Source organism: Phascolarctos cinereus, unplaced genomic scaffold, assembly GCF_003287225.1.
Source record: "Phascolarctos cinereus isolate Bilbo 61053 unplaced genomic scaffold, phaCin_HiC Scaffold_3;HRSCAF=262, whole genome shotgun sequence".
Taxonomy (NCBI): Eukaryota; Metazoa; Chordata; class Mammalia; order Diprotodontia; family Phascolarctidae; genus Phascolarctos; species Phascolarctos cinereus.
Window position 1 is genome coordinate 125052707 of NW_027555736.1, and position 25256 is coordinate 125077962.

Below are 25256 nucleotides of genomic sequence, written 5' to 3' on the forward strand. Positions count from 1 at the left end.
AACCATTTCATATAAAACCAGCAATTTTTCCAAAAAATATTAAAAAAATGTGCAACTTTTTTTTTTCTGTTCTGTCTCATGACTGAGCTCAGAGCTATAAGGCACGAATGTGAACTCAGGACTCTAAATCAAATATTCCCACAATATCAGGCTTGCTGGCATTTTACCTGGGGGTATCTTTAGGAACACCCAGAGAGTGTTAAATAGATTCCCAAGTCCCTTAAAAGGCACATCGGCTTGTTTTCCAGGGACCATTTTACCCAGTTAAGGGTGAGGCAGAAGGTTAGCAAGTCACATTCAGGAAAAGAATTTTCTTTCTGTGACTCATAGTTCAGACTTTCAGAGGGAGGAAAGAAATAAAAGTGAAGAAGAAATACTTTTGATGCAAAGAGGAGAAGTATTAAGGGGCCTTACCAAATACATCCTCCTCAAGTTCAACCTTTTTTTTTTTTAAGAAATGATCTGGTATCAGTCAATTGCCTTCTCTGTATTTGTTAGAGGTTACCTCTCTTAACTAGTAGCTCTTAACACTTATCTCTCTAAGTCTCACGCAACTTTCTGAAACTACCAGTTACGGCAAGGGTTCTTAACCTTTTGGTGGGTCATGGACCCATTTGCTAGTCTGGTGTAGTGTGCAGACTCCTTCTCAAAATAATGCTTTTAAATGCATGAGATAAAAAGCTAGGATTACAAAGAATAGCAATTATATTGAAATATAGTTATCAAAACATTGTTGTTTAAATAAAAACAAGTTCACAGACCATAGGTTAAAAACTGCTGAGTTGTAGACAGTTACAATCTGCTTTATTGGAAGGAGTGTCAACCTCACTGAGTTCCCACACCAGCTAAACCACAAGCCTGTGGTATATTGACGTGTACCTCTCCCAGGGATACTTGCATCTTAAGCTTTATCTTCAAATGTAAAATGAAAGGCTTCCTCCTGGTGAAGAAATTTCAGGCTTCCTAGAATCTAGTGAAGGCAACATTTGAGGGGAAGAGGAGATCTTCACCGGCTCTTGCAGTCATAGCATAGGGACAGCTCTGTCTATCAATAAGGAGACAGTCCTATATGTAGTTTCAACTGGAAAGGGAGAGGAGGGAAAAAGACAAAAGGTTAGGAAGCAAAACAGTGAAGAAAAAAGAAGAGAAAAACACAGGATTTTTAAAGCAGAGGGGAATATATTTTTAACCTCAAGAGAGTTTGGGTAGTATATAGATGTGACCCGAAAGCCAAGTCTTCCTTAAGACGAGTAATGAATCATTTATGATTGTTTTCATTTTACATTCCTTAGCAGTTTGTGTACTACTATTATAATGCCTTAATTGACCTGACATTCTATACTGTCACCCCCACTTCACCCCTGGCCTCCTACCTTCAGCCATCAGAAATTCCAGGAGGGTAAGTAAAAGCCTCTGTGACTGGAAAACAAAAGCAATTTGACATGAATCCTCCTGAAGAGATCAAATAGAATGCAGTCATTTTTATTTCTTCTGATCATATATTGATAAATCTCCTGTTTGGCCACAGCTTCATTCTTCACATCTATTCCAAACTATATGATGGCATGCTTAGTCCTGTTCATTTTCCTGAAATATACTAGGGAACTTTTCCCTTTACCACTAATGTCTCTATGACCTTCCCTTTGATTCTTGGCTTGAAAAAGACAGTAACTTCACTTAAGGCATTATGATCCGTTTGTTCAAGGTACCAAATTAGTCAATGAACCAGAAACAATGTGCAGGTTACAAATTTACCCCTTTTAGTGTACCCTGGTATGATTATGACTGCATGGAAGAGAGGACAAATTGGCAAATGATTATCACATTAATGTGGTAGTGTTTTAGCATACTCTGGAAATACAATTTCTTTTTTGTTTATTGTATGGGAAAGCTTCTAATTTGGGGGCCATTTGTCTGCACTACAATTTATTGAGGGGCACTTAAACACAGAAAATGAAATGTGTAGGAGGGAAGAAAAAAATAAGCTTTCCTCCCCATAAATATCCCTGTGTCTGTGCATGTGTTTTGAAGGCTCTTGGTAAAAGCTAACTAATTTATTTAGGCCTGATTAATGGAACACCACAGAATGCATAATTAGGAGTTGACAACTTCACCTGATGGATGGCTTTTGATATGGAAAGTCGAAACTCCCAGTTTAAACCGTGGGCATGCTTCCCTTCCCTTTCAGAATCTCACTGGCTGTGCCTGTCTCACATCCGTCCCCTCTGAAAATGCAACAGTAGTTCCTGGGAAATGCCCTAGCCCTGGTTGCCAAGAGGCCTTCCTTACATTCCTCTGTGTGATGTGTGTCTGCAGCATGATAGGAGCAATGGCTCAGACTCCATCTGTGATCATTCTCATCAGGTAAGAGCTAAGCCAGGGCTTCCATGGACCTCAGTTGAATGGCCCGTTTCACACCCATTCATTTGGCTTTGGTTTGGGTTTGGGTTTTGTTTTTGTTGTTGTTGTTGTTGTTGTTGTTGTTGTTTTTTCTGTGACTGAACAGCAAACACCACTTTCAGAAACTTTCCTTCAATTCCACTGAAACTTAATGACTGGGAAACTCAAAATTTTCACAAATTGGGTGTGGTAGGGTCAGTAGCTGTTAACCCACTTCCCCTCAACCAACAAATATCACAGTTCTTTAGTAAGGACATTAGATAACAACATTCCAAATAAAGAGACAACTGTGACTCCAGTCAATACTTAAAGTCATTGTAGAGAACAAATGTTGTTCAGTTGTGTCTAATTCTTTGTGACCCCATTTGGGGTTTTCTTGGCAAAGATACTAGAATGCTTTGCCATTTCCTTCTCCAGATCATTTTGCAGATGAGGAAACTGAGGCAAACAGGGTAAGTGACTTGTCCAGGGTCACACAACTAGTAAGTGTCTGAGGTCAGATTTGAAGTCAGGAAGATGAATCTTCAGACCCAGTGCTCTATCCTCTGCACCACCTAGCTTCTTGATGAAAACACTGCTCACTAAAAAAGATATTCCACAAAATAAGAGAAAACTTATGGAAGGAAAAAGGCATTCTCATGAAGATTATGGGCTTGTCGAGCTATGCACTGACAGCAGAATACTCTTCTCAAAGAGATGATCCCAACATAACTTTGAGTCATCCCATGGGTCAAGAAAGGTGAAGTTAGAAGACCTTAAAGGTACTTTTCCAATGTCATCATAGGGCTGGATTTGTAACAGTAACCTAGAGATGATGGGATCCAGGCCTGAGCATCTTCATAAGGGCTTCTTTTGCTATATTTCATTTCTAACAAACATTTATTAAGTAACTAGCTAGGACCTTTTTCTGTGATTAAAATTAAAGCCTGAGGCTTAGTGATTGGGATTAGAGTTTCATAGGTATTTAGGGAGAGAGAATAATGGTGTCATAGTTCTAGAACTGGAAGGTACCTCAAAGGTGACCTAGTACAACTTCATTTTTCCAGATGAGGACACTGAGACCTGGAGTGGTTAAGTGACTGTCACATGGGTAAGGCACTTAGTACCAGAGACAGAATTTGAACTCAGGTCTTTGACTTCAGCCCCTGTGCTTATTTCTACTAGAGCTACATTAAGTTTTCACTGGAACTTTTAAAGTGGGAGGTGGAGGGTGATGGAGTGATTAAAACAAACAAAAACAAACAAACAAACAAAAACCACAACCTTACCAGGAAGGAAAATTAGCTAAAACTCCAAATCCAGGTCTCAAAGGCAGGACATACAAATTACAAATGATATGCCTTTTTCCTATTTAAGTAAATTTACATCATAGTTTTCCTTCACCATTGTTTCTGTGCTTCAGTATTATGATCGTATTTCTGTTTTTATGCCATGTACCTTGGGAAATGATTTGAGGGAATAATTGTAAGATTTGGTTTTTGGCAGAGGGGTGGGGAAAGAAAGTAGGATTTGGGCCTGCAAGGACCTACTTTCCTTCACTAAAAGGAAATGGGAAAATGAAGGCACTAATTAGAACTTTGAGTATGAGAAAAATTTGTTTCATGAGACAAACCCCTCCCATTTATAAGTGAGTATGACACCATCTTATTCATATACTCTATGCCTCTCCCCAATCTCTGCTTCCCTCAACCCTCCAAAATAGGAAAAAATGAAATTCAGGGCCTTAGGATCAAAAGATTGACTCAGGAATTAAACATAGAGTGGTGAGACTTAAATCACTTTACAGGCACAGTTTGACAAGTATTTCTGGGAGATGGTTTGGAAATATTAGATTCCTTTAAAAAAAAAAAGCAACAGATGGACTGAATGACCTAAGCTGAGGCTTTTCCAATTCAAATAATTCCATGCTTCACACATGCCTGCTGGAGGTGTTCTCACAATGGGCATATGGATATGGGGGGTGGGGGGAATAATTTATTCAGTCAAGCTCCCAAGTTCTATTTCTAGTCACAGATGTTCAAGGCAGGCAGAAAGCACACTATGCCATCTGTAGATAGGTACAGGTATACCCCATACCCTACATTGCCCCAGGGTGTCAGCCACTCTTGTACAACCAATAGCAACCTGTCTCAGAAAGGCACTGAGAAAGTTTGAGGAGTAGGCTAGTACTTTCAATAAATTCTGCACAAGTCCCTTTATTGGCTCATAACTGAGTTTGCAATGAATTTCCCACTAGAAGTGCCTCTCTCCCAGGAGGGTATCAAATGAGAAATTGGTACCTTTTTCATTTTTCTCCTTTGCATTTATGTTGTCTAAAAAGAAATGAAATGTAGTATATTGTTGACAGAGATATAGCTATTTGTGTTAGGGAGCGCTTGCCTTTGTCTCTATGACCACTTCATAGATTAGGGACTAGTAAATGTACCTGTTATTTCATTGGTGGAGGGAACTCCCAAATGAGGAACTCCTACCAATGCAGCTCAGCACTTGAGATATGAAGTGACTTGACCAGGATCACACAGTCAGTTTGTGTCACAGGCCTAATTTGAACCAAAGTCTCAGAGCTTAAAGGCCAGCTTCCTTGCTACTAATTTACATTGCCTTTTGTGGCTACTACATACTACTACAAAGTTAAAATTTTTGACAAATACGGTTAATGAAAGACCTGCAATTCACATGCATTCACAACTTTGAAAGTCATAGAGCAGATTACTACCCAGAAATACCAGGATCTAATGTAGAAGCATAAATACAGGACTGTTGAGTCTAAATTACCAGAAGGTCAAATACTGTGTCTGCTTTAACCAAATCCTGCAATGCATATTAATAATTAGACACGTATTTAGAGATGGAAGGAAATTTCATTAAAATTTTCGACTGAGTTTTCAAGTTTTCACTGGAAAATGATGAAAGATCAGGACAAAGTCTTTTAAAGCCATATTCTACTACTTTTACCTTGATGATGTCTCATAACAAACATATTGATGAAGAGGTTGCTGCCAAGGAGACTTTTAAGGGACTAACAACTATCAAAAGAAAATGTTGAGTCTTAAAAATATTGCTTCAGCCAATCAGTTGAAAGTGTGTAGGCTGACCTTCTGTTCACCAACTTCTGCAACTTTTTAAAAATTTATTTTTGATAAAATATAATCAAAACTTCCTCTTCACCACCACCGTCACCATCCTCATCATTTATATAGTTTGTCAAAGCAAGGCAGAAGTTACTATACCCCATTTGAAAAATAAAGAAACTGAGGCCCAAAGAAGTAAACAGACTTGCCCAAGGTCACATAGATAGTAAGCATCCCAGCTGGGACTGGGGTCCAGGTCTTCTGACTCTAAGAATAGTTCCTTTGCTAACATGCTTCATACAACAATATAACCTAAAGATGACAAATTATTCATTTACCTGTGAAGACCCTTCTGCTTTAATACTTCAGTCTCTACAAAGCTTAACAGGAAAGATGTTCCCAAATTGTGTTATTTTTGGCATACGATACCCCACCAACTAGAAATGCCTCTCTGCCTGAACATATGCAGAATTTCTCTAAATGAAAATTGAGTGGGAAAGAATTTGCATTTCTTAACTTCAAATGACAAGATTAGCTCCTGTTATTAAAGATACTGTTAAATTCCTGAACTTATCACATAGCTGCAGTCATAGTTATTATTCAGACTCTAGGCAGGGAAAGTAAAAAAATAATAATAATAATAAATAGACTATTAATGATTTTCTGGAGAACTACTGTGATTGACAGTAGTGCACAACTGTGGAGTCTGTTAATTTAAACTGGTATGATCAGAATCTTTTCTTTTTTGTCCCCTTCACCTCTTTCTATTTAGGACAGTCAGCCCTGAACTCAAGTCTTATGCTTTGGGGGTTCTATTCCTGCTCCTTCGTTTACTGGGTAGGTATAAACCTCTATTCCCTTATTAATGAAATAAATATTTATTCTCCAACAAGTTAGTCTTTATAAAGTTTATTGCTCATTTGATTTTCTCTGTAAAGTTTAATTCTTATTTACCAGTGCTCTCCCACAACATAGACTTTGTGTCTGGAGACCAGACCCAGAGACTGGACATATTTGGCCCCCTCCCTGACTATCTTGATCCCAATTTTTGACCCAAAAAATTTGACAAAGTTGTGACCCTAAAATTTTCATTCAGTTGGTGAAGAGAAGATTCTCAGGTTAATAAAACCCATCTTCTCTGCTGCCCTTGCACTTTACTTGTGCAAGGGATAAAAGAAAGCAACCCTCCAACTTAGCAAGCCCATTATTAAAATGTGAGCAGTTTGTGAATGATTTGTTTTGTGGGTCTTCCAGTGGAGAGAGGCAGTCCCTCTCATATTGCTGCACAAATGTAAACTTTGCATCCTTTTTAATTTCCCAAATCCACATTCTCTACTTTTGGTTCTTCCCCAAGGACTTCTGAGGACTTCTGGCTGGCTTAATGCTTTATATAAGTCTCTCTCTTCCACCACAGCCTGCCTCAGAGAACCATCGGCCTATCAAAACTAGAAAGGACCTTAGAGATCATCTGGTCCAACCCCCTAATTTCTTTCAGCTGCAAAACTGAAACCTAGGGAAGTTAAATCATTTCTATAGTTAGAGCTTTACACAATTACACAGCTTCTTAGTTTCAGTGCTAATACCAGAAACTAAGTCTCCTGACTCCTCCTCCAGTGTTCTTTCCACCACATCCCAGCTGCCTTATTTGAACTCCTTTGTCAAATGTCAGGATTGGGCCAAATCCAAAGAAGCTATGACCTTTCATGCTTGAGTAAGAGGCAAACAGTTTGCGTTGATGAATTTTCTCTTTTTCTTTTAAATGGAAGATTAGTGGAAAGGTACATACAGAGCTAAGGACAGTTTTTAGAGAGCTTGAATAAACATTTTTCTGAGACTTCATTGCATCTCTCCCTTTTGCCTCCATTAGTGTGTGGACAGAAGAAAGGGCCAAAATCATAGCAAAGTTTATGAAAAAGTTCTCAGTACTAGGAAGTGCAGCTCACATTCGAAGGAAAACTTTGGAGTAAATAAAAACTACATTCTACTCCCATGGCCTTACACATCCTTACAGAAAATCACTAGTGCTCCCAATTTCCCTTAACCCAACTGCCTGGCCTCCCACCCACCCGCAACCCCAACCAACACCCATTCCCTCAGAGCTGTTTGGACTAGATGACCTCTAATTTCCTTTTCTTCTGTAATATTTTATGATTTTATGGCTTTGTATAGGAACTATTCTAATCTATGGAATTATTTTAGGATTCAGGCTATCTCTACAGGTGGTATAAAATACTTAATCCTTTATTATGCTGTATGATTTTCATATCAAATAGTGAGAATTTTTAAAAAGAATTTCTGAAAATTAGCTCAAATTTCAAGAAATACAGACTGAGAACAGTTAATTTTTCAAGGAAATATAAATTGTTGTTGTTATTATTGTAACCTAGGGCCCTCACTGCATATATGTCTGCTTGAGAAGTTAATTACCCATGCATCTGCATCATCTACCTAATTTGCCTGTGAAACCTTTACTTTTGACTTAATTGTATTTGTTCTTGAAATAGGATATATTAAACCTTGTTAATGATGTTACAGAACTAAGAAGATGGAGAATTGCAGATAGAAGGACAGTCAATTCAGAACAATTTTTACTCTCTTCAAAGCAGAATTTATGTTTCTACCCTAAAACTAAATCCATCCCATTTCCATGCCTTTGCACATCTCCCTCCCTACCTCCCCACTTAGAAAGCCTACTTTCCTTCATAGATCAGCTTAAGTGCCAATTTCTACTGGAGGTTTTTCCTGACCCTTCACTCTCCCAGCTTATATTGTCCCTCCCCCCAATGCTTTGTATTTGTCCTGTATGTTCCTTTTATGTGCTTATGGATGTAACACTTGCCTTCTCTGGTAGAATATAAGCTCTTTGAGGACAGTCCGTTTCATTTTTGTCTGTAACCCCAGCACCTAACATAGGACCTAGCACATAGTAGCCTCTTAATGAAAGCTTGTTGACTGACTGGCAGATTGATCTTTTAGCTTCTGAGGTCTAATATATATTAACAGTTCCCTGATTATATGAATTAAGGTTAAGATTCAATCAACAAGGCTATCCCATGAAGGGGTCCTCAGGCCCATGGTTTAATTCTGCATATCTAGTTTTCATTTAGCTTAGCTCTTCTACCCAACTCTGCTTCCCCCACAGCTGTTTTAGTGGCCCTACAGGGTAAGCCCCCACAGAGTGAAAAAGAATAAATTAAGGGAGATATCATTTCTTAAAACATTACTTCCCCATGCCATACTGGGAAGCACATTTGGGTGAGTAATCAAAAGATCTGGGTTCATTTCTCAACTAAACCACCTGTTAATCATGTGGCATCAGGCACATAATCACTTAATCTTCTCTGAGCCTTCATTTTCTCATCTGTAAAATGAAGAAAATAATACTGGCTCTGTCCACCTCAGAGTACGGTTGTCAGGATCAGATGAGATAATGTGCTCTGAAAACCATAAAACATTGTACACATGTAAGGCATGAGCTTATTTCATCAGCAAGAATCATTGCTGTCTGCCTGGGAGCAAAAAGACACTCGGTCATGATTACTTTGGTCAAAGCTACTCTGGAGAAATATTATGTTTGAATCAGGCCTCTTGATTCTCTCTTCCTGACAACTCTATATCCGTATCATCCGAGAATGAGTTTCTCGGTGATTTTTTTTTAATGCCCTTCTTTTTCCATTATAATTAGTCCTAGAAGCATAATATGTTCAAGGCAGAAAATTATCTAATCTAACTATTCATTTGACAGATGAGGAAACTGAGATCCAGAGAGGTAAAATTCCTTTATCAAGGTTGCACAGCTACTTAGGAACAGATCTGGAACTCCCTTACTCCTGATGAACCTGTACTAGCAATAATTTTCAACTGACTAATTACCACTCTCTTGCAACATTCCCTTGTGATCACTACTATGGATTTGTGAGATGTGTCTGGTTAGATCTGAGAATATAGTCTGTAATGATGAAATAGAGAAAACAAATCCTAACTGAGTTATATGATATTTAAATCTACAACTTCGTTAACACCAAGTCTTGTTACGCTCAGGGATGACTATAGAGAGATTTTAGCTTGGCAATTAACAATTGAGACCATTTTTTCACACACTACACATTATGTATAGTAAAAGCTGGGTCGAGTGATAGATGCTCAATAAATCTTTCTTGAAATGAAAAAAAAATCTTAGTCGTACATCAGAAGATGCCAATATATCTCAAAGCTAAGTATCTTCCTTGACACTGGGAGAACAGGAATCCTCACTAATTACTTAAGAGGAGTATGTGTACAGGCGTTCCCAATCTGTAGCATGTGTTGGTTACATCAGTAGTCCTGACAGCATGAATGCAGAATCCTGTAAGCTTGGCAGGTGAACAGGAGAGGAATGGGTGTCTTTTCAAATGTAAATGTCAATGTAATTTTCAGACTCCATATCTATTCTGTAAATGATTTTTAATTTATTTTTCTTACAAAAGCCTTTCAGTTCAGCTGAAAGTTTAGGCTTAAGAACATAAATAGGCACAGCCCTTTCAACCAGTGGAGTGCATTAAATAGCCAAGGTAGGAAACCTGGTGTAGTCTAAGTTAATGGATTTTTCAGGAAAACAGAGACAATTTCCTTAAACAGGGCTGCAATTTCTGCAGCAAAATGCATATAGTAGCAATTTGGACTCTGCTGTAATAAGAGGCAAGATTTAATCCTTTTAATATTCACTGTAATAACATGGAACTGGAGTGTGCCCTTATAGCATTCCCCCCAAGGTATTCATCTCCAGTAAGAGAGCTGCTGTGAAAGAATGATATTTAATGTCTACTTGTTACTGCAGCCTCACGGCAGACGTTAAAGGGGGAATCTCAAGTGACCCCATAGGAGTTGTGGAAAAGGCAGAAGAAGAAAAGAAAAGAGCAGTTATAATAAGCTCTAGTGGAGTGACTCTGTTCCCACTACCCAAAGCTCTCAAAGGCCATATTATATCCCTACTGTATTCCCTTACTTTTCCCCCAAAGTAACAGAGGGCACAGCCAGGGCACAGGAGATAAGAACAGAAACAGAAATGCACTTTACCCAGTTTGCCTATCTTGTATCATTTAGCTTCTCCTCAACCATAGGGCTCCCTAGCATCACTACCTCCACTCCCATCAATTCAAATATAATTCAACAGATATTTATTAAACTGCTACTAAATGGAAGGCATTGTGTTAGCTGCTGAGGATCCAAAAACAAAAATAAATGGTCCCATACCTCAAGGAGCTTCCATTCTTCGAGCTTCATGCAAGCTGGGTACAAGCAAGTAAATGCAAAAGTAAATAAGGGGAAATTAAAGAAGGAGAAAAATGCTTACAGCTGAGAAGATCAAGAAAGGACTTATGTAAGAGGTGGAGCCAGAGCTGTGCTTTGAAGGAAGCCATGAATTTTGTGAGGGAGAAGTATATTCTAAACTTGGAAGATCACTGTGCAGAGTGGTAGATGGAATGTCATGTGTGAGGAAGAGCTAGCAAGCCAGTTTAACTGGAATGGAAAACATGGAATAAAAACTATGTGAAAGCTAGATTTTCAATAGCATTTAAAATGCCAGACTGAAACATTTATCATTTATTCTAGAGGCAATAGAGGAGCCATTAAAGATGTTTGAGAAGGGAACTGAAATGGTCAGATCTGTGTTTTAGGCATATCAAGTTGGAAACTGTGGAGGATGAATTGGACAGGGAAGAGATTGGAAGCAGGGATGCCATTTAAGGAGCTGTTGTAGTAATTAGGAGAAAAAAAAATTAAAATCTGAATTAGGAAAGTGGCCCTTTGAATGGAGAGAAGGAAAGATACCAGAGATATTATGGAATTGGGGTCAACAAGATTTGGCAACTGATTAAAGATAGAAGTTGAGGGGAAGTTCCAGGACTGTGAAACTGACTGACTTTAAGGATGGTATTCCCTTCAATATAGGATAAGTTAAAGGAGGGAGGGAGAAAAAAATGAGATCTGTTTTAGATATATAGAGTTTGAGATTTGATGAACTGTCCAGAAAGAGCCATGGGGCAGTTGGTAAAGTGGAACTGTAATTCAGAAGAGACATACAGGAATGGATTAGGGGTGGATATATGGATTTTGGAGTGCATAGAGATAATCATTGAACCCAGGGATGTTGAACTCCGGAACAAAAGTATATCAAAGAGTGAGAAGAGGCCCCAGGACTGAGTCTTGCCAGGAGTCTAGACAGGAGACAGAGAAGAAGCTTGGGATTGAAGCTGAAAACAATAGAATGGTCAGAAAAGTAAAAGGAAAGTCAAGAGAAAGTAGTGCCAAAGAAACCAAGGAGGGGAAGAGGATCCAGATTAGGAAAAGGAAAAGGAAAGTGATCAACAGTGTCTAAAGCTGGAGAATAGTCAAGTTGAAGGAGGACTAAGAAAAAAGCCTTTGGATTTATAAGTTAGATAATACAGTTTAGGTCGAGTGATCTGGTTAGAATACAGGCTACATCTGGTTTAAGAGTGAGTAAGGGGTGAGAAAGTGGATGCAAAGAGTACAGGTGACCTTTTCTAGGAATTTGGCTGTGAAAGGGAGAATAAGAAGGACAAGGAATGTCCTGGAAGGGATGGCAGTGGCAAGTGAAGGTGAGCTCCTTGACAGTAGGTATTGTTTGATTCTTTTTATTTTCATCCAAACTAGAATTGTGTCTGAGATACTGTGTTTAATAAATACTTGTTGATTACTAATGGGGGGAGAGAACTAATTAATCAATCAGTGAATGATTGGCACGTTTGTATGTGGATAGGGAAGGAAAGGATGGATAAAGAAAGGTTAAAAAAAAGAGAGAGGGAATGATGAAGGAGATAAACTTCCAGAAGAGATAAGAGAGCACCAATGGAAGGGTTAGCCTTAGCAAGGAGAAGGCCCATCTCTTTCTCAAAGACATTGGATCAAAGAAGGAAAGAATGAAGGATCTGTAGGGCCTGGATTCAATGCAGGATTCCTAATGTATTTCTAATGTTGATGTACTAAAATACAATTCTGTTTACTGGACTTCTTTCAGAGATACATATGTAAAGCTAGGGAAACCTATACTTTCAAATCCTCCCCAAACAAACTTCTTGTCAATTGATTAAGTTTGATACAATAATAACTCAGCTCCACCTCCCCACTGCCCAATATTCATAAACAATTGACTGACCACAGGGTAGACAACAGGAGCAAACTCATGGGGTCTAAATAGGTCCCTGGATGGATTTAACTCCTGGCTGTCCAGAGGAATAGACTTTGTTAACAATACCATGTACCCTCATCTAAATCAGTTGGGATTTCCATTTCTTTGCCTAAAAGACACTGGAGATTTATTGTGCAAATACTTGTCGTGGCCCTCCTCTGAGCTAGGTACATTTCAGTGACCATCAAAGTAGTTGTTATCCTGGAAGGGGGTAGAAAGTCTTAAGACTGCTTGTTAGGAATGGAGAGGATGCCATGAATTTAGGATTTTCATGTCTGAAAATAACCCAACCTTGCAGCAGCAAAGGCAAAACAGGTTAGGCAGGACTTCAAACTTGTACATTTATTAAATCACCATTGTTTCAGAGGTTTAATGAGGCTTTCCATTAGAACTACTCTTTCAGGGTCCTTGACTGTGGTAACAAGCCTCTGAAAAGGAGTGCTAAGGGAAAGTACTGACAGCATCTTGACTGCAGGACCCTGGACAGTTCTGCTGACCTAGTTAAAATTGGTAAGAAAGCACCTTTCCTGCCCCATCTTGAGCCCCTAGATTTAATGCTGACCAATGGAAAAAAGAAAAATTTCCCTTCATTAATGCACAAGTAGGGGGATCAGGTCTGCCCTCTGAAAGCTCACTGGAAAAAGTGGACAATAAAGAACAAACCAACAGAGCCGAGTAGTGAGTGTCTTTTTCCCTCTTCCAGGCTTCATCCCTCCTCCCTTGATCTTCGGGGCAGGCATTGACTCCACCTGCCTGTTCTGGAGCACATTCTGCGGCGAGCAGGGTGCCTGTGCCCTCTATGACAACGTGGTGTACAGATACCTGTACGTCAGCATCGCGATTGCCCTCAAATCTTTTGCGTTCATCCTTTACACCACAACGTGGCAGTGCCTGAGGAAAAACTATAAACGATACATCAAAAACCACGAGGGTGGGCTCAGCACGAGTGAGTTCTTTGCCTCTACTCTGACCCTAGACAATCTAGGGAGGGACCCTGTGGCCCCAAACCAGTCACATAGGACAAAATTTATCTATAACCTGGAAGATCACGAGTGGTGTGAAAACATGGAATCTGTTTTATAGTGACTAAGGAAGGACAAACTATATTAGTAAACAAAGGGTCCTTTTTCTTAAAAAAAATTAAAATAAAGTTTAAAAAAAATGGAAACATACACACACAACAACAACAACAACCACTTTTGTCCTTTTCTCAAAATCGTAGCCAGACAGGATTCAGAATGAGATATATGGGATCATGTACTTGACATTCTTCGGGAGCAAGGCAGGAAATGCCACCAGGGCCTTGGTGGCAACCCTTTGAAGGTTCAAATGTGGTCTCTAGAAATGCCATCAGCTCCAAGCAACAGGGAATGATGGTGGCCAGTTCAGCAAATGGACGTTTTTGGACATAAAAACCTATCATCTTATTAAAAAAAAAGTTGAAAACATTTCCAGAATAAGCACTAGTGATACTCTATGCCACCTCCTCCTTCAATATGGGGCAGGAAGGGAGCAAGAGAAGAGGGGGGTGAGAGATCTGCTCCTCTCTAACCTTTGCAATATGGGTCACTGTGTAGACACCTCACCCAGTCTGCATGTTGTTCCAGGCCCCATAGTTCTCTCAGTGATGTTATTGGGTGATCCGTGCTGGAATCAATAAATGACACCCCTCACCAGCCGTATTTCCATGTTCAAAAGTTAGAAAACTGAGAGAGTGAGGGGAGAGTGGAGTGTATGTGTTGGAGGATATAGGACTTATCAGTCCCCCATCTACACATTTAGAAGGTGAAAAAATTCATCTTCTTCCAAGCCTCACAGACCTCAGGATGTGCTGGGCCTTATCTGTGGCTATGACTGGCTGCTGCGCTCAGAGCCATGGAGACCCAAATTTAGTACAAGTCATTTGCTTACATTTGCCAAACATTTTGCCATTTTTAAATGGGTATGGATTTCAAACAGTTGTATGTATAATCTCTAATACTATTTTTAACTATTTCCAAAAGCTATGTTAACCTTTCAGTCACTAACAGAATTCTATAAGAGGACTTTATTATATGCTGGTTGCTTTACTTTTTTTTTCTTTTTAATGCACCAAAAATATAATGTGATTCAAGGGATGCAATTAATCTATTGTAATTTTTATCCTTTTATCTTCATTCTGATACACTACAAAGCCAGTAAGAAAATACATGTTACCAAAAAAAAAATCTTCAGAGAGAATGGATGGAGTCTCTCTAAAAAGAACCATAATTGGGACAACAGGGGAGAAGGTAATGAAATGCAAACTTGCCTTTTCTCTTTAATCTCAATGGTCACTGTCATGAAGAAGCCCCCTTTATATTCACAACTACATTTTGAAAGTATTATTTGCAGTCTGTCGAAGCTCACTTAGGTGGTGTTTGTGGGTATCTGTATACACATGTGTATGTTACGTTTTTTAATGAAAGGAAATGGGAAATGAAAAATACATCTTAGGCTATTATTCCCGAGCACAAGCTGTTGAACAGCCAGGGGTGCCCCACTTTAATGAATCTTCCCACAAAATACTGAAAGCCCTTTCCGTGGATCAAAATGTCAACAGTGTGTTCAAGGTCAGTCTCCGATTTAAGAGGCTTTTGTCCATGTATTTTGAAAGTGACTGAACTTCAAACAGTTAAAGAGGGAACTTCTCATTGTTTGGAATAAGGATCCCCTGAAAAACCTCTTGCTGGCAGAAGACTAAACTTTTGTGGGCAAGTCTGTGGGAGAGAGACATTGGGCATACACACATGTGCAAGTAGACACACACACACACACACACACACACACACACACACACACTTTCACAGCAAGTGGGCCCATTAATCTGTTCTCCATACTTGTTTGATGACCTGGTTTCAAATGTGGCATTCCTATGAACTTGGCCCAGAGCTGTCCCCAAAGGCTTATTTTACCTTACTCATGCATTCATAGTTCACACTCGGGATTAAACAGCAAGGAAAAGAAAATCCTAAAGGAAAAGGACACTGTACCAGCTACTCAACAAACAGGAAATGAGGAGACTTGATTCCAAGTACAGAACCATAGAAAATCATCAAGCAAAGGAGAGAGGGGATTGTGTAGCTAGTATTGTGCTCGGTTGCCTGGGAGATGATGTTTTTTGAAAAATAGTTCTTGAATCTATATAATTTTGGCATAGCTTCATCGATTAAAATATACATACTCATCCATCAATTACATAATTGATAGGGGTGATAATTTTACAGCTAGTCTAAAAATACATATGGTTGTTAGTTATGATATTTTTCTATACAGGGTTGTTTTGTTTTGCTTTATCTTTTCGTTTTGAAAATATATTGTTGGTAGGTCTGACTGACCTGTTCATTGTTCCATACATGGGCAGAATTATCAAGGCCCAGGTATTTAGCCTTTCCAGAAGCCATTTATTTCTTTTTCAAAACCTGTAAAACCAATGGCCATTTGGATTTTTTCTAAAGATTCTCGAATATGTGAGAATATTGACACTTGGAATAGTACTAGACAAGCAGAAAGTAACTCAAGGACTGTGCTTTATCAGTCACTGAATGGACAATCAAAAGCTCCATCTTACAAAGAAGACTCCAGAAATGTCACCTTTCGAAAATTGAATTCTGGTGCTTAGTGAAGGGAAAAGCCAGCCCTTTTCTGGCTTTCTTTTTGTACTTAGGGGAAACACTGCCATAGTCAACTCTTTGTTTGTAACTGATGTTAATGTTTGAGTGTGGGAAAGGATGCTTCTAGTCTGATTTCCAATGGCCTTTACAGCCATTACAATGGAAGAAAAAAACATGGAGACAGAACTCCTCCTAGAAATGGAGTGCTCACAGTTCTTTGTCTTCTTTTCTTAGAACCTCATCTCCTATTTGGCAGGTTAAGTCACTTAACTATAAAATGTCTGGGGATAGATAATTCACCCTTTCCCTGTTGGAATTTTGATAAGCTTTTAATGCTATATAAAGATCAAGAGCTTTTAACCATTGTCCTAATGTACTATCACCCAGAAAGGTATGCCCTTTTAGAAATCATTCACAAAATATTGGGAAAAAATCATATCTTAGAATTATTTTTTCCCTAGAGAAAGGAGAATTCCTTCACCTTTGGTTCACCAAAATCAGTGGGAACCAAAGCCTTATCATTTTCTTCACCATTTCAAAAAAGTAGGGTGGTATTGCATGCTGAGGAGCCTGCCACTCTAAAGGGCTTGAAGCAAACTCAGAAAAGAGTTAATGAAAACAGGAAACATACCTTCCCTAAAGCATTCCCTAACCCCCTCCCCCAAGGAGTTTGTTAATAGGGTTTAATAGACAAAATAATAAAAGGGAGATCAAGTCATCTAAGATCAAAAGAGATTTATATATATATATATATGCACATATATATCACACACACACACATATATACATACATACATATCTCACTTCATAAACTTTAAAGCACTATATAGACTAAAAGGTGTTTACTTGGTATTAATGCCCCATGATACTCTGTCTTCCAACCACCCTGCTTCTCTTTTTCCTTTTCTTCTTCTTCCTCCTGCCCTTCTTCTTTCTTTTCCTGAGACTTTTATACTGACACATCATTTCACAAATGTTTCTTTCTTGAGTCCTAGGTCAGTTATACTGAACCAGTCTAATAATCATGGGCCTCAGTCCACAATGGACCAACACAAGTGTGCAAGCATGCATGCTTACACACAACAACAACAACAAAAACAATTGTATACTACCAACAACAGATTACTGTAGAGTTTGCCCAGGAGACAAATTCTTCTGTAGTTGGTAATTAATATTTCCCATCACTTAGTATGCTGGATAGCTATCAGATACATCAGAGTTAGGGGAACCCTTAAAATGAAAGAATCTTTGCTTAAATACCTCATAGAGTTCCCATGAAGACCTTTTGTGGGGAAGATGGTATTGCTCCTTCTAACACAGGCTTTCCAGACAAATCTCCATGTTTCATTTTGCTCTGTTTCCATCAGAGTACAGTTTTCTTTATTTCACCATTGCAGTTATAGTATACTGTATTCAATCCACAAGTAGACCATTGCTTTGTGAATGGAGCCCTCAGAGAATACCTCAGGAATATTAAGCAATAATGACTACCTTGTGGAATAAACCACAACTGCTCTCCTATAGTTAAACTAGAGACAATGGGCACCACGGGTCAGGTTCTGTCTTTTCTTCCAGAAAACCAAGTCTTACTTTCCTTTAGCTCAGCAGAATGAGTGGCAACTTAACAATGAAGGAAAATGCCCTCTGCCTTGTTCTGACTCTGGTTTCATCCTGTCTTCAATGGACTCAGAAATCCACATGTCTGAAAAGAATACAGAGACTGAAGAGCATTGCCTCAGAGATAATCCCATTGTCTGGCTTGGCCTTTATTTGTTTCCTCTCACAGGTCATTTTTCTAAACCTGGGGCTGTTCACCTTATGTTAGAAGCAATTCAAACACTCAGAAAGTGCCAAGTGTTGAGGAGAGGTAGCTACTGTATTTAGCTTGGCCAAGAGAATTACTTTTATGACATAGACTAAGAACTCTTAGTTTAGGCCTCAGAATATGAGAAGAGATTCCAGAGACATTCACCATAATAAAGGTGAAGATGAAGACTAGACTGAACTCCTTGAGGGCAGGGACTGAGGTTGGGGGGGGGCGGTTATGCTTGTTTTATCCTTGTTTTGTTTTTGGTTTTGCCTTTCTTTGTGTTCCTAGCACTTAGCACAGTGTCTGTCACAAAGTAGGTGCTTAGTAAGTACCGGTTGATTTGACTTGTTATGAGAGCAAGGGACCCCCAAGGGGAGAAAACTCTAGTTTATGTGGCACATAGCATTCTTCAAGTGTCCTCACTTCATTTCCTTCTTTTCTCCTACCCTTCACCCCCGAGAACACTCCAAAATGTCCTATTAATTAGGCACCTCAGTAACACAGGATCATAGATTTATAGAAGCCTATGATCCCCCCTTCAGAATAATGTTCTTAAATGCATGAAATAAAATACATGAAGTAACAAAGGAAACCAAAGCATACATACATACATATGTATTACATGCATATATATATATATATATACATATATATATATATATACACATATATGTGGGCAGCTAGGTGGTACAGTGGATACAACATAGGCTTGGAATCAGGAAGACTCATCTTCGTGAGTTCAAATCTGGCCTCAGACACTTACTCAGACCCAGGCAAGTCATTTAACCCTGTTTGCCCCAGTTTTCTCATCTGTAAAATGAATTGTAAATGAATAAATAAATATATATATTTATGTAGTATATGTGAATTATATAATAAATACACACACAGATATTTCCATCCAAGTTTGTGGACCCCTGAAATCAATCCATAGACTCCTGGACCTCAGATTAAAACCCCTGATATAGAGCTAGAAAGACCATTGAAAGTCCAGTGCCCTCATTTTATACATGCTGAATGATGTGGAATGAATTCCTTATGATCACACAGGTAGCAAGTGTCTGAAGCAGGATTTGAACTCAGATCTTCTTGACTCTAAGCCTAGAGTCTAGTACTCTATCTGTGGTGCCACTTATGCGCCACCTAACTGCCTTGGATCTTTTTAAAACAATTGGTGCCCCATTGTGAATAACCAGAAAGTCTCTGAAATAAAGCTCACTCCTCAAAAGGAAGTGAACTGAAGTGAATCTCAATTTGGTGGAATGTGCTGAACAACATTTTAATTCATTTTGCCCATTTCAGCCATTATCTTCTTTAAGAACCCTGCTGCTCACTTCCACTAATATGTCAAGGGGAAAAATATAGAGAATCAGTCTTGTTTGGTGCCACCCAGCCACAGACCACAGTCAACTTATTTATCATAGAAAGTGGCTCTTCTGGGGGCAGCTAGGTGGCGCAGTGGATAGAACACTGGTCCTGAATTCAGGAGGACCTGAGTTCAAATCCAACCTCAGACACATAACACTTACTAGCTGTGTAACCCTGGGCAGGTCACTTAACCCCATTGCCTAGCCAAAAAAAAAAAAGTGGCTCTTCACCCTGCCCTAGGGGACAGAGGTACTGCTTACGGATTGAGTATAGGTGAACCTAGTCAATACTGCAAACCTGTATTAAAGAATCCCCAAGTGTAGAAGGTGTCCCATAGAACAGAACCCTTGATAATGTTGGTATTTAGGACAGAATGAACATCCTCTTCATCCCAACTAACCATGTTATTGTAGAATTTTGTGATGTGATTAATATGCTTCAGGGAATGCAACTTAATTTGTAGTTTATTCAGATCCAGCTGAGTCGTGTTATAATGGGGGTCCTGGTGTAGTTTTAGTTAAATCATTTTTTTCACCAAGAAGAGATTCCAAGGGGAAGCCAAGAATGTTAACTGCCCCTCCCTAAACCAAAGCAAAAACTAGTACAAAAGGATCATCACTATATAATCCCATTCTTTTCTTCTTGGGTAATGAAAAATCTTTCTTGAAGAGAAAGATAAAGGAGAATAAGAAAGGGAGAAGACCAAATCTGTTAACCTTGAATAATGTAGAAGTACATAATGATAGACATAGCTGACACCTTTGAAGGCTAAACAATGTTTATGTATGACCAAAAACATTGGCCTCTGAAAACACTGATGAATAAAGCCTCTTTTCTTCCCCTTCCACCAATCATTGTCACTAGAAATTTGCATGGTGTCCAACGTGGAATGAGTCTGCATTACTAAACATGAATTGGATGCATCCACAACCACAACCACTACCATAGCCTGGGACTGTTTGTGTTGGCTACCTCAAAAGAAAGTCCCTTAGAGGAACAGTGACATGGCACAGTGGATAAAGCACCTGCCCCAGAGTCAGGAGGACCTGAGTTCAAATCCAGTCTCAGACCAGATACTTGATACTTACTAGATATGTGACCCTAGGCAAGTCACTTAACCCCCAATTGCCTTGCCAAAAAAAAAGAAAAGAAACAAAAAGAAAGTCCCTTAACCAAAAGTGTTATGGGCAACAACATGCCAGAAGATGACCTTTTACAGAGCACAACTGAGGTATATCATCAGGGAGAGTCCTGGGAAGTTGAATATTATCACTGTCTGGGATTTCCCTGATCATAGCCTTCTGAGCCATTGGGGTAGCAGCAAAAGTGTTCATCTCAGGGAAACAGAATTAAAAATCAAAAAAGCTGTTGATATATGCTTACCAATTTTGGAAGTGCTACAGCCATTGACAAACATAACTAATATTTACATATCAAAGTGCTTTCCATGAATTTAATCCTCACAGCAAATCTGTGAGGTATCACAGGTATTGTTCCCATTTTACAGATAAGGAAACTGAGGCTCTGGGAAATTAAGTGATTTGTCCATAGTGACACAACTAGTTAACAGCAAAGATAGGATTAGAGCCCAGAGTCTCTCCTCCAGGTCCAGTATTCTTTCCACTAGACCTTCCTGTCCACATGTATTTGCATATGGTACCAGAATGGTTTATGGATCAGGTTAAGAAACTATCAGATACTATTATTTTTCCTTTGTTATTTTTAAGCACCTGATGCTGCCACTTTTCCCCAGTATGAATGAATAGTGATAACAGAGGGAGCTTAGCTTTGACCTGAAGGCTTTAAAGGTGGAGATTAAATATGCAATTGGTATAAGACTGATCTCTGCTCTCAGACTGCAAGTGTTGAAACAAAATTGCCCTGATATGATGTACAGTCCTAGTTTCATAATGACTCTAAAGGTCAACAAAATGTTGAGAAGTTATTATAGTACTTTTGTTACAGATTTTGCACAATTTGGCAAAAGGTAAAAAAATAGCTATCTTATATTTTGCTAGAAGCAAATGTAGTACAGTTTGGAATATTTGGCTATAATACAGTGCTGGTTCATTGGAGTCTACATGCGCACAAGTATCCTCATCTGAAAATGCAGCCCCCACTTTTAAGGTTAGCCTGCATTATTAACATTTTCACCATTTTTTTTCAAGTCTAGACCATCAACAAAACAATAATCTAAGCCTTGACTAATACCTTTTGCCAATTTCCAAGATAGTAATGTTCACACTAAAAATTTAACAATTGGCTCCGAGGAGCCCATACAGCTGGTCCCAACACAACTCTGACTGTACTTCGTTATCTCAAATGTCCATGATTTCATCAGGGTGAGCTTTTCTACTATTTTTGCAGATTGCCACCTATTTGACCACTACCAGCATACCACCATTTTGTAGATAAGAACACTGAGGCTTAGAGTGATCAAATGACTTAACAAAAGTCATCCAAGGAGTGACTCTATGCTCTCTTCAGCTTAACAAACCCTTCCAGAGCTTAAACTCTATTAGCATGACCTTTACTTTGAGAGCCCAGGATCACCTCCATGCCTCAGTGAAGCATGATAGACTTTGAGTGAAGGAAATTCATACTCATCTGACAAAATAAAAAGAGATCTGCATGGAGGTAAATTTGTCATAATCAATTCACTTTTATTTTTATTCCTAGTGCCATAAAGATGTATTGGAATTGTGCCATGTGGAGTACCTCCAATAGAAGAAAAACTCAACTGAACCATGTTCTGTTTCAACTCTTCTTAAAGAAAACAGTTGAATGTATGAATGTGGCATTTCTGATTCTATGAAGTGCAGGAGACCTGCCAGTCATGATTCCATCCTAGCAGGATCTAATTCTAAGCTTCAGTTTTAACTATCTCATCTCCCCCCTTGCAGGAAAGTCTTTCCATAAAGGCAATTAGCATCTAAGAAATTATCATAGGGCATGAAAAGCCCCCCAAAAAACACCCCCCCCACGAGGGTATGTGGGAAGAGTGTTTCTAGGGATGATTGGTGGAAAGAGGGTCCTTTTGTAAAATTTTCTTGGGGGAGGGAGAAGTGTCCAAAATTTAATAAGCATCAAAAAAAAAATTTAATCAAATCTTCTTGCCAAACTTTAGGACCCTCAGTATATTCTCAAAAGTTGGTATGTTTCCCAATTTTCTCATCACTCTTTGGTATGTTTATCCTGACAACAATTAAGTTATCTTCAAGAACCCATCCATATCAGTCTTTTCCATTTCCTCATCCCACCCCCCAACTCCCCAGACAAATTCAAAGGTTTTAGACAACTTGGGTCTTTCAGTAGAGTTAGGGAGAAAAACGTTTCTGCCCTTTACCCAAAACTTAAGATGTTTTTTTCTTTCCCAGGCAAGAACTCAGCTACAAAGAATACCATTTCTCCCATTCAATGGCATCTTTTGTATCAGTGGGACAAAGTCCAAAAAGGAAAAAATTAAAAGAGCTTCAACCTTCCTAACCCCATTCAGCACCTAGCATTAAACATAAATGTGGCATGCCATAGTCAATGAGATAAGAGCAGCTTATAAATAATCAATGAGACTGCAACTGGATCCTTAGTGCCAGTTTAAAAGAAAACACAGCACCTTCTTTTACACTGGAATCAGGGCTTAAAATTTTTGCTCCAGAAAGGAGGCTGCTTTGCTCACCTGGCACAGTGTAGATTGAGGAAAACAGAGACTAGGTCCAAGATGCTGGGAGAGAGGTCTTCAAGGAGTAAAAGTGTGTGTGTGTGTGTGTGTGTGTGTGTGTGTGTGTGTGTGTGTATTTCTGTCACTTACCTACATCTTATAATAGACGTCTGTCATACCTTCTAGCTAGGCTATATATGTCATAAATAACATATAATACTAATCCCATGACTCAGTTTTTCACAGGTGATTGGCACAGAATATGAATTGGGAGGCATAAGTTTATGGCTCAAATATGTACTAATTCCTAGCAATAACTGGGGCATATAGAATAAACCCATTCTGCTGGATCTTGACGTAAATATGTTCAGAAGTATGTTTTTCCTTTTTCTTTTCCAGAGAGTTTTGGCCATCCGAGAGGTACTTAGGCTCCAACTTCTCCTTTGAGGCTCAGGATCCAGCTCCCTTGAGGAGAATCAGAGAGGTCAGAGCTCCATTAGAGTATACTCAAACGCAGACAGAGACCCATTAGTCTGCCTAATAAGTCAGACAGAAAAAATGAACCAAGAATGACTGATCTCCCTTCTCATTCTTTCCTCCCTCCTCACCCCTTTGAGGCCCAAAGTACCAGTCTCCTGAGGGAGAGAAGGAAGGAAAGCAAATTTGTATCATGTTTTCCATCAAAAGACTCCTTCATTAGAAGTTAATGACCTGGTCTATAGACATAAAACTTTCTCCTCCTCTTCCTCCTCCCACTCGTCTTACAAAGATCATTTTGCCATCCTGCATAACAACTTTTTTTTTCATAATACTACTCTCTTATGTCTCCAATCACCACTCATAACTTTCAAAACCAACGAACCCTTCCTTTTCTACCACTATCCTATGTATGTTATCTTCTCAATTAGAATGTAACCTCCTTAGGGACAAAAATTAACTCTGCTTTTGTATTTGTATCTCCAGTACTTAGCACAGGGCTTGGCACAGAGTAAGCACTTAATATATTCTTTTTCATTCATTCATAATAATATGATTACACACCCAAGGGTTTTCCCTTTAGCTTACCCAGTCATTGAGTACTCCATGAGGTCTCTCTTGTCCTAATCTAAGCTTCAAGCACAGGCCTGTGAAGAGCTGTACAGAACTCCTGGTTGGGAGATCTTGGCAAGATTTCTCCACATTTACTTCCTCAAACCAACAATTACTCCAGGATAACTCTGATCCAGTGTGATACACACTCGTATGCACCACTCCTCTGTACCCCCGTCCTTTGGTTCTTGTGGGAATGTTGCTAAAGTACATCAGGAAACTGCTTTCTTGGCTGGCTATGGATGACTGAGAGCCCAAACAGTTCTTCCAAAATAAATCAAAGCGTGATTTAATAAAAGGGGCTAAAAATCATGCAGTTCAACTCAATGAAGAAAAAGCACATGCTCAATAGAGTTTGAGTGTGATATTCTGTATTTTTGCAGCTATATTTTCCAGATGAGCAGTTTAGAAATATGCGATGTGAAATACATACTGTAAGTTCGGTGAAAATTATATTAAAAATACTATTTTCCTTCTTTATGGTCTTCTCACTACAATCTCAGTTGTCAGTGATCCTCAGAGAATTTCAGGATGTGTGTGTGTGTGTGTGTGTGTGTGTGTGTGTGTGTGTGTGTGTGTGTGTATGTGTGTGTGACTTGCCATATTTGTGATGTTCAGATACTGGCAATTTGCTAGTAATGAAGATAATGCCAAGCTAACACATACCTCCTCTTTTCTGTTTCATGTTAACTTTTTAAAAGTTATGGAAGTAAATGAAGGTATTGCAAGCTAAAGTGCTGGAAAATCATGGGAGAGGCCAAAAGTTGGGGGAGTTATTTGGAGAAAGCTGGCTGGGAAGAAAAGCAGGAGTGACTGTTTGACAGCCAGCAGTTAGGAAGTCAGGCTTTTACTCCAGATAATAGGGCAGATGAAACTGTAGGCTCTGGAGAAAATAGAGAACATGCTAGGAGTTTTTAGATCATCATGAGGATAGCACAACCTTCTTTGGGAAAAATAACTAGTTATCACAGGGAGAATGGGATTTCATCATTAGAATAAACCCTCCACTAAGCCTTCTATGCGTATTTCTTTCTGCTAG

The 25256-nt window shown here is 39.0% G+C and overlaps 1 protein-coding gene across 3 annotated transcripts in view; it reads left to right on the forward strand.

Moving 5' to 3' along the window:
- The window catches only part of SLCO3A1 (solute carrier organic anion transporter family member 3A1), a 376694-nt gene extending 352001 nt beyond the window's left edge, over window positions 1-24693 (forward strand). Inside the window, exons 8-11 of one of the 3 annotated variants that reach the window (XM_020964465.2) lie at window positions 2189-2364; window positions 6244-6308; window positions 13364-13606; window positions 23528-24693. In XM_020964465.2, the coding sequence (XP_020820124.1) occupies window positions 2189-2364; window positions 6244-6308; window positions 13364-13606; window positions 23528-23556 (513 nt within the window). In that variant the 3' untranslated portion in view covers window positions 23557-24693. Of the gene's footprint in view, window positions 1-2188; window positions 2365-6243; window positions 6309-13363 lie in introns of all 3 variants that reach the window. The other 2 variants (XM_020964444.2, XM_020964475.2) reach the window with 2 other exon arrangements.
- The last annotated feature ends 563 nt before the right edge of the window (window positions 24694-25256 follow it).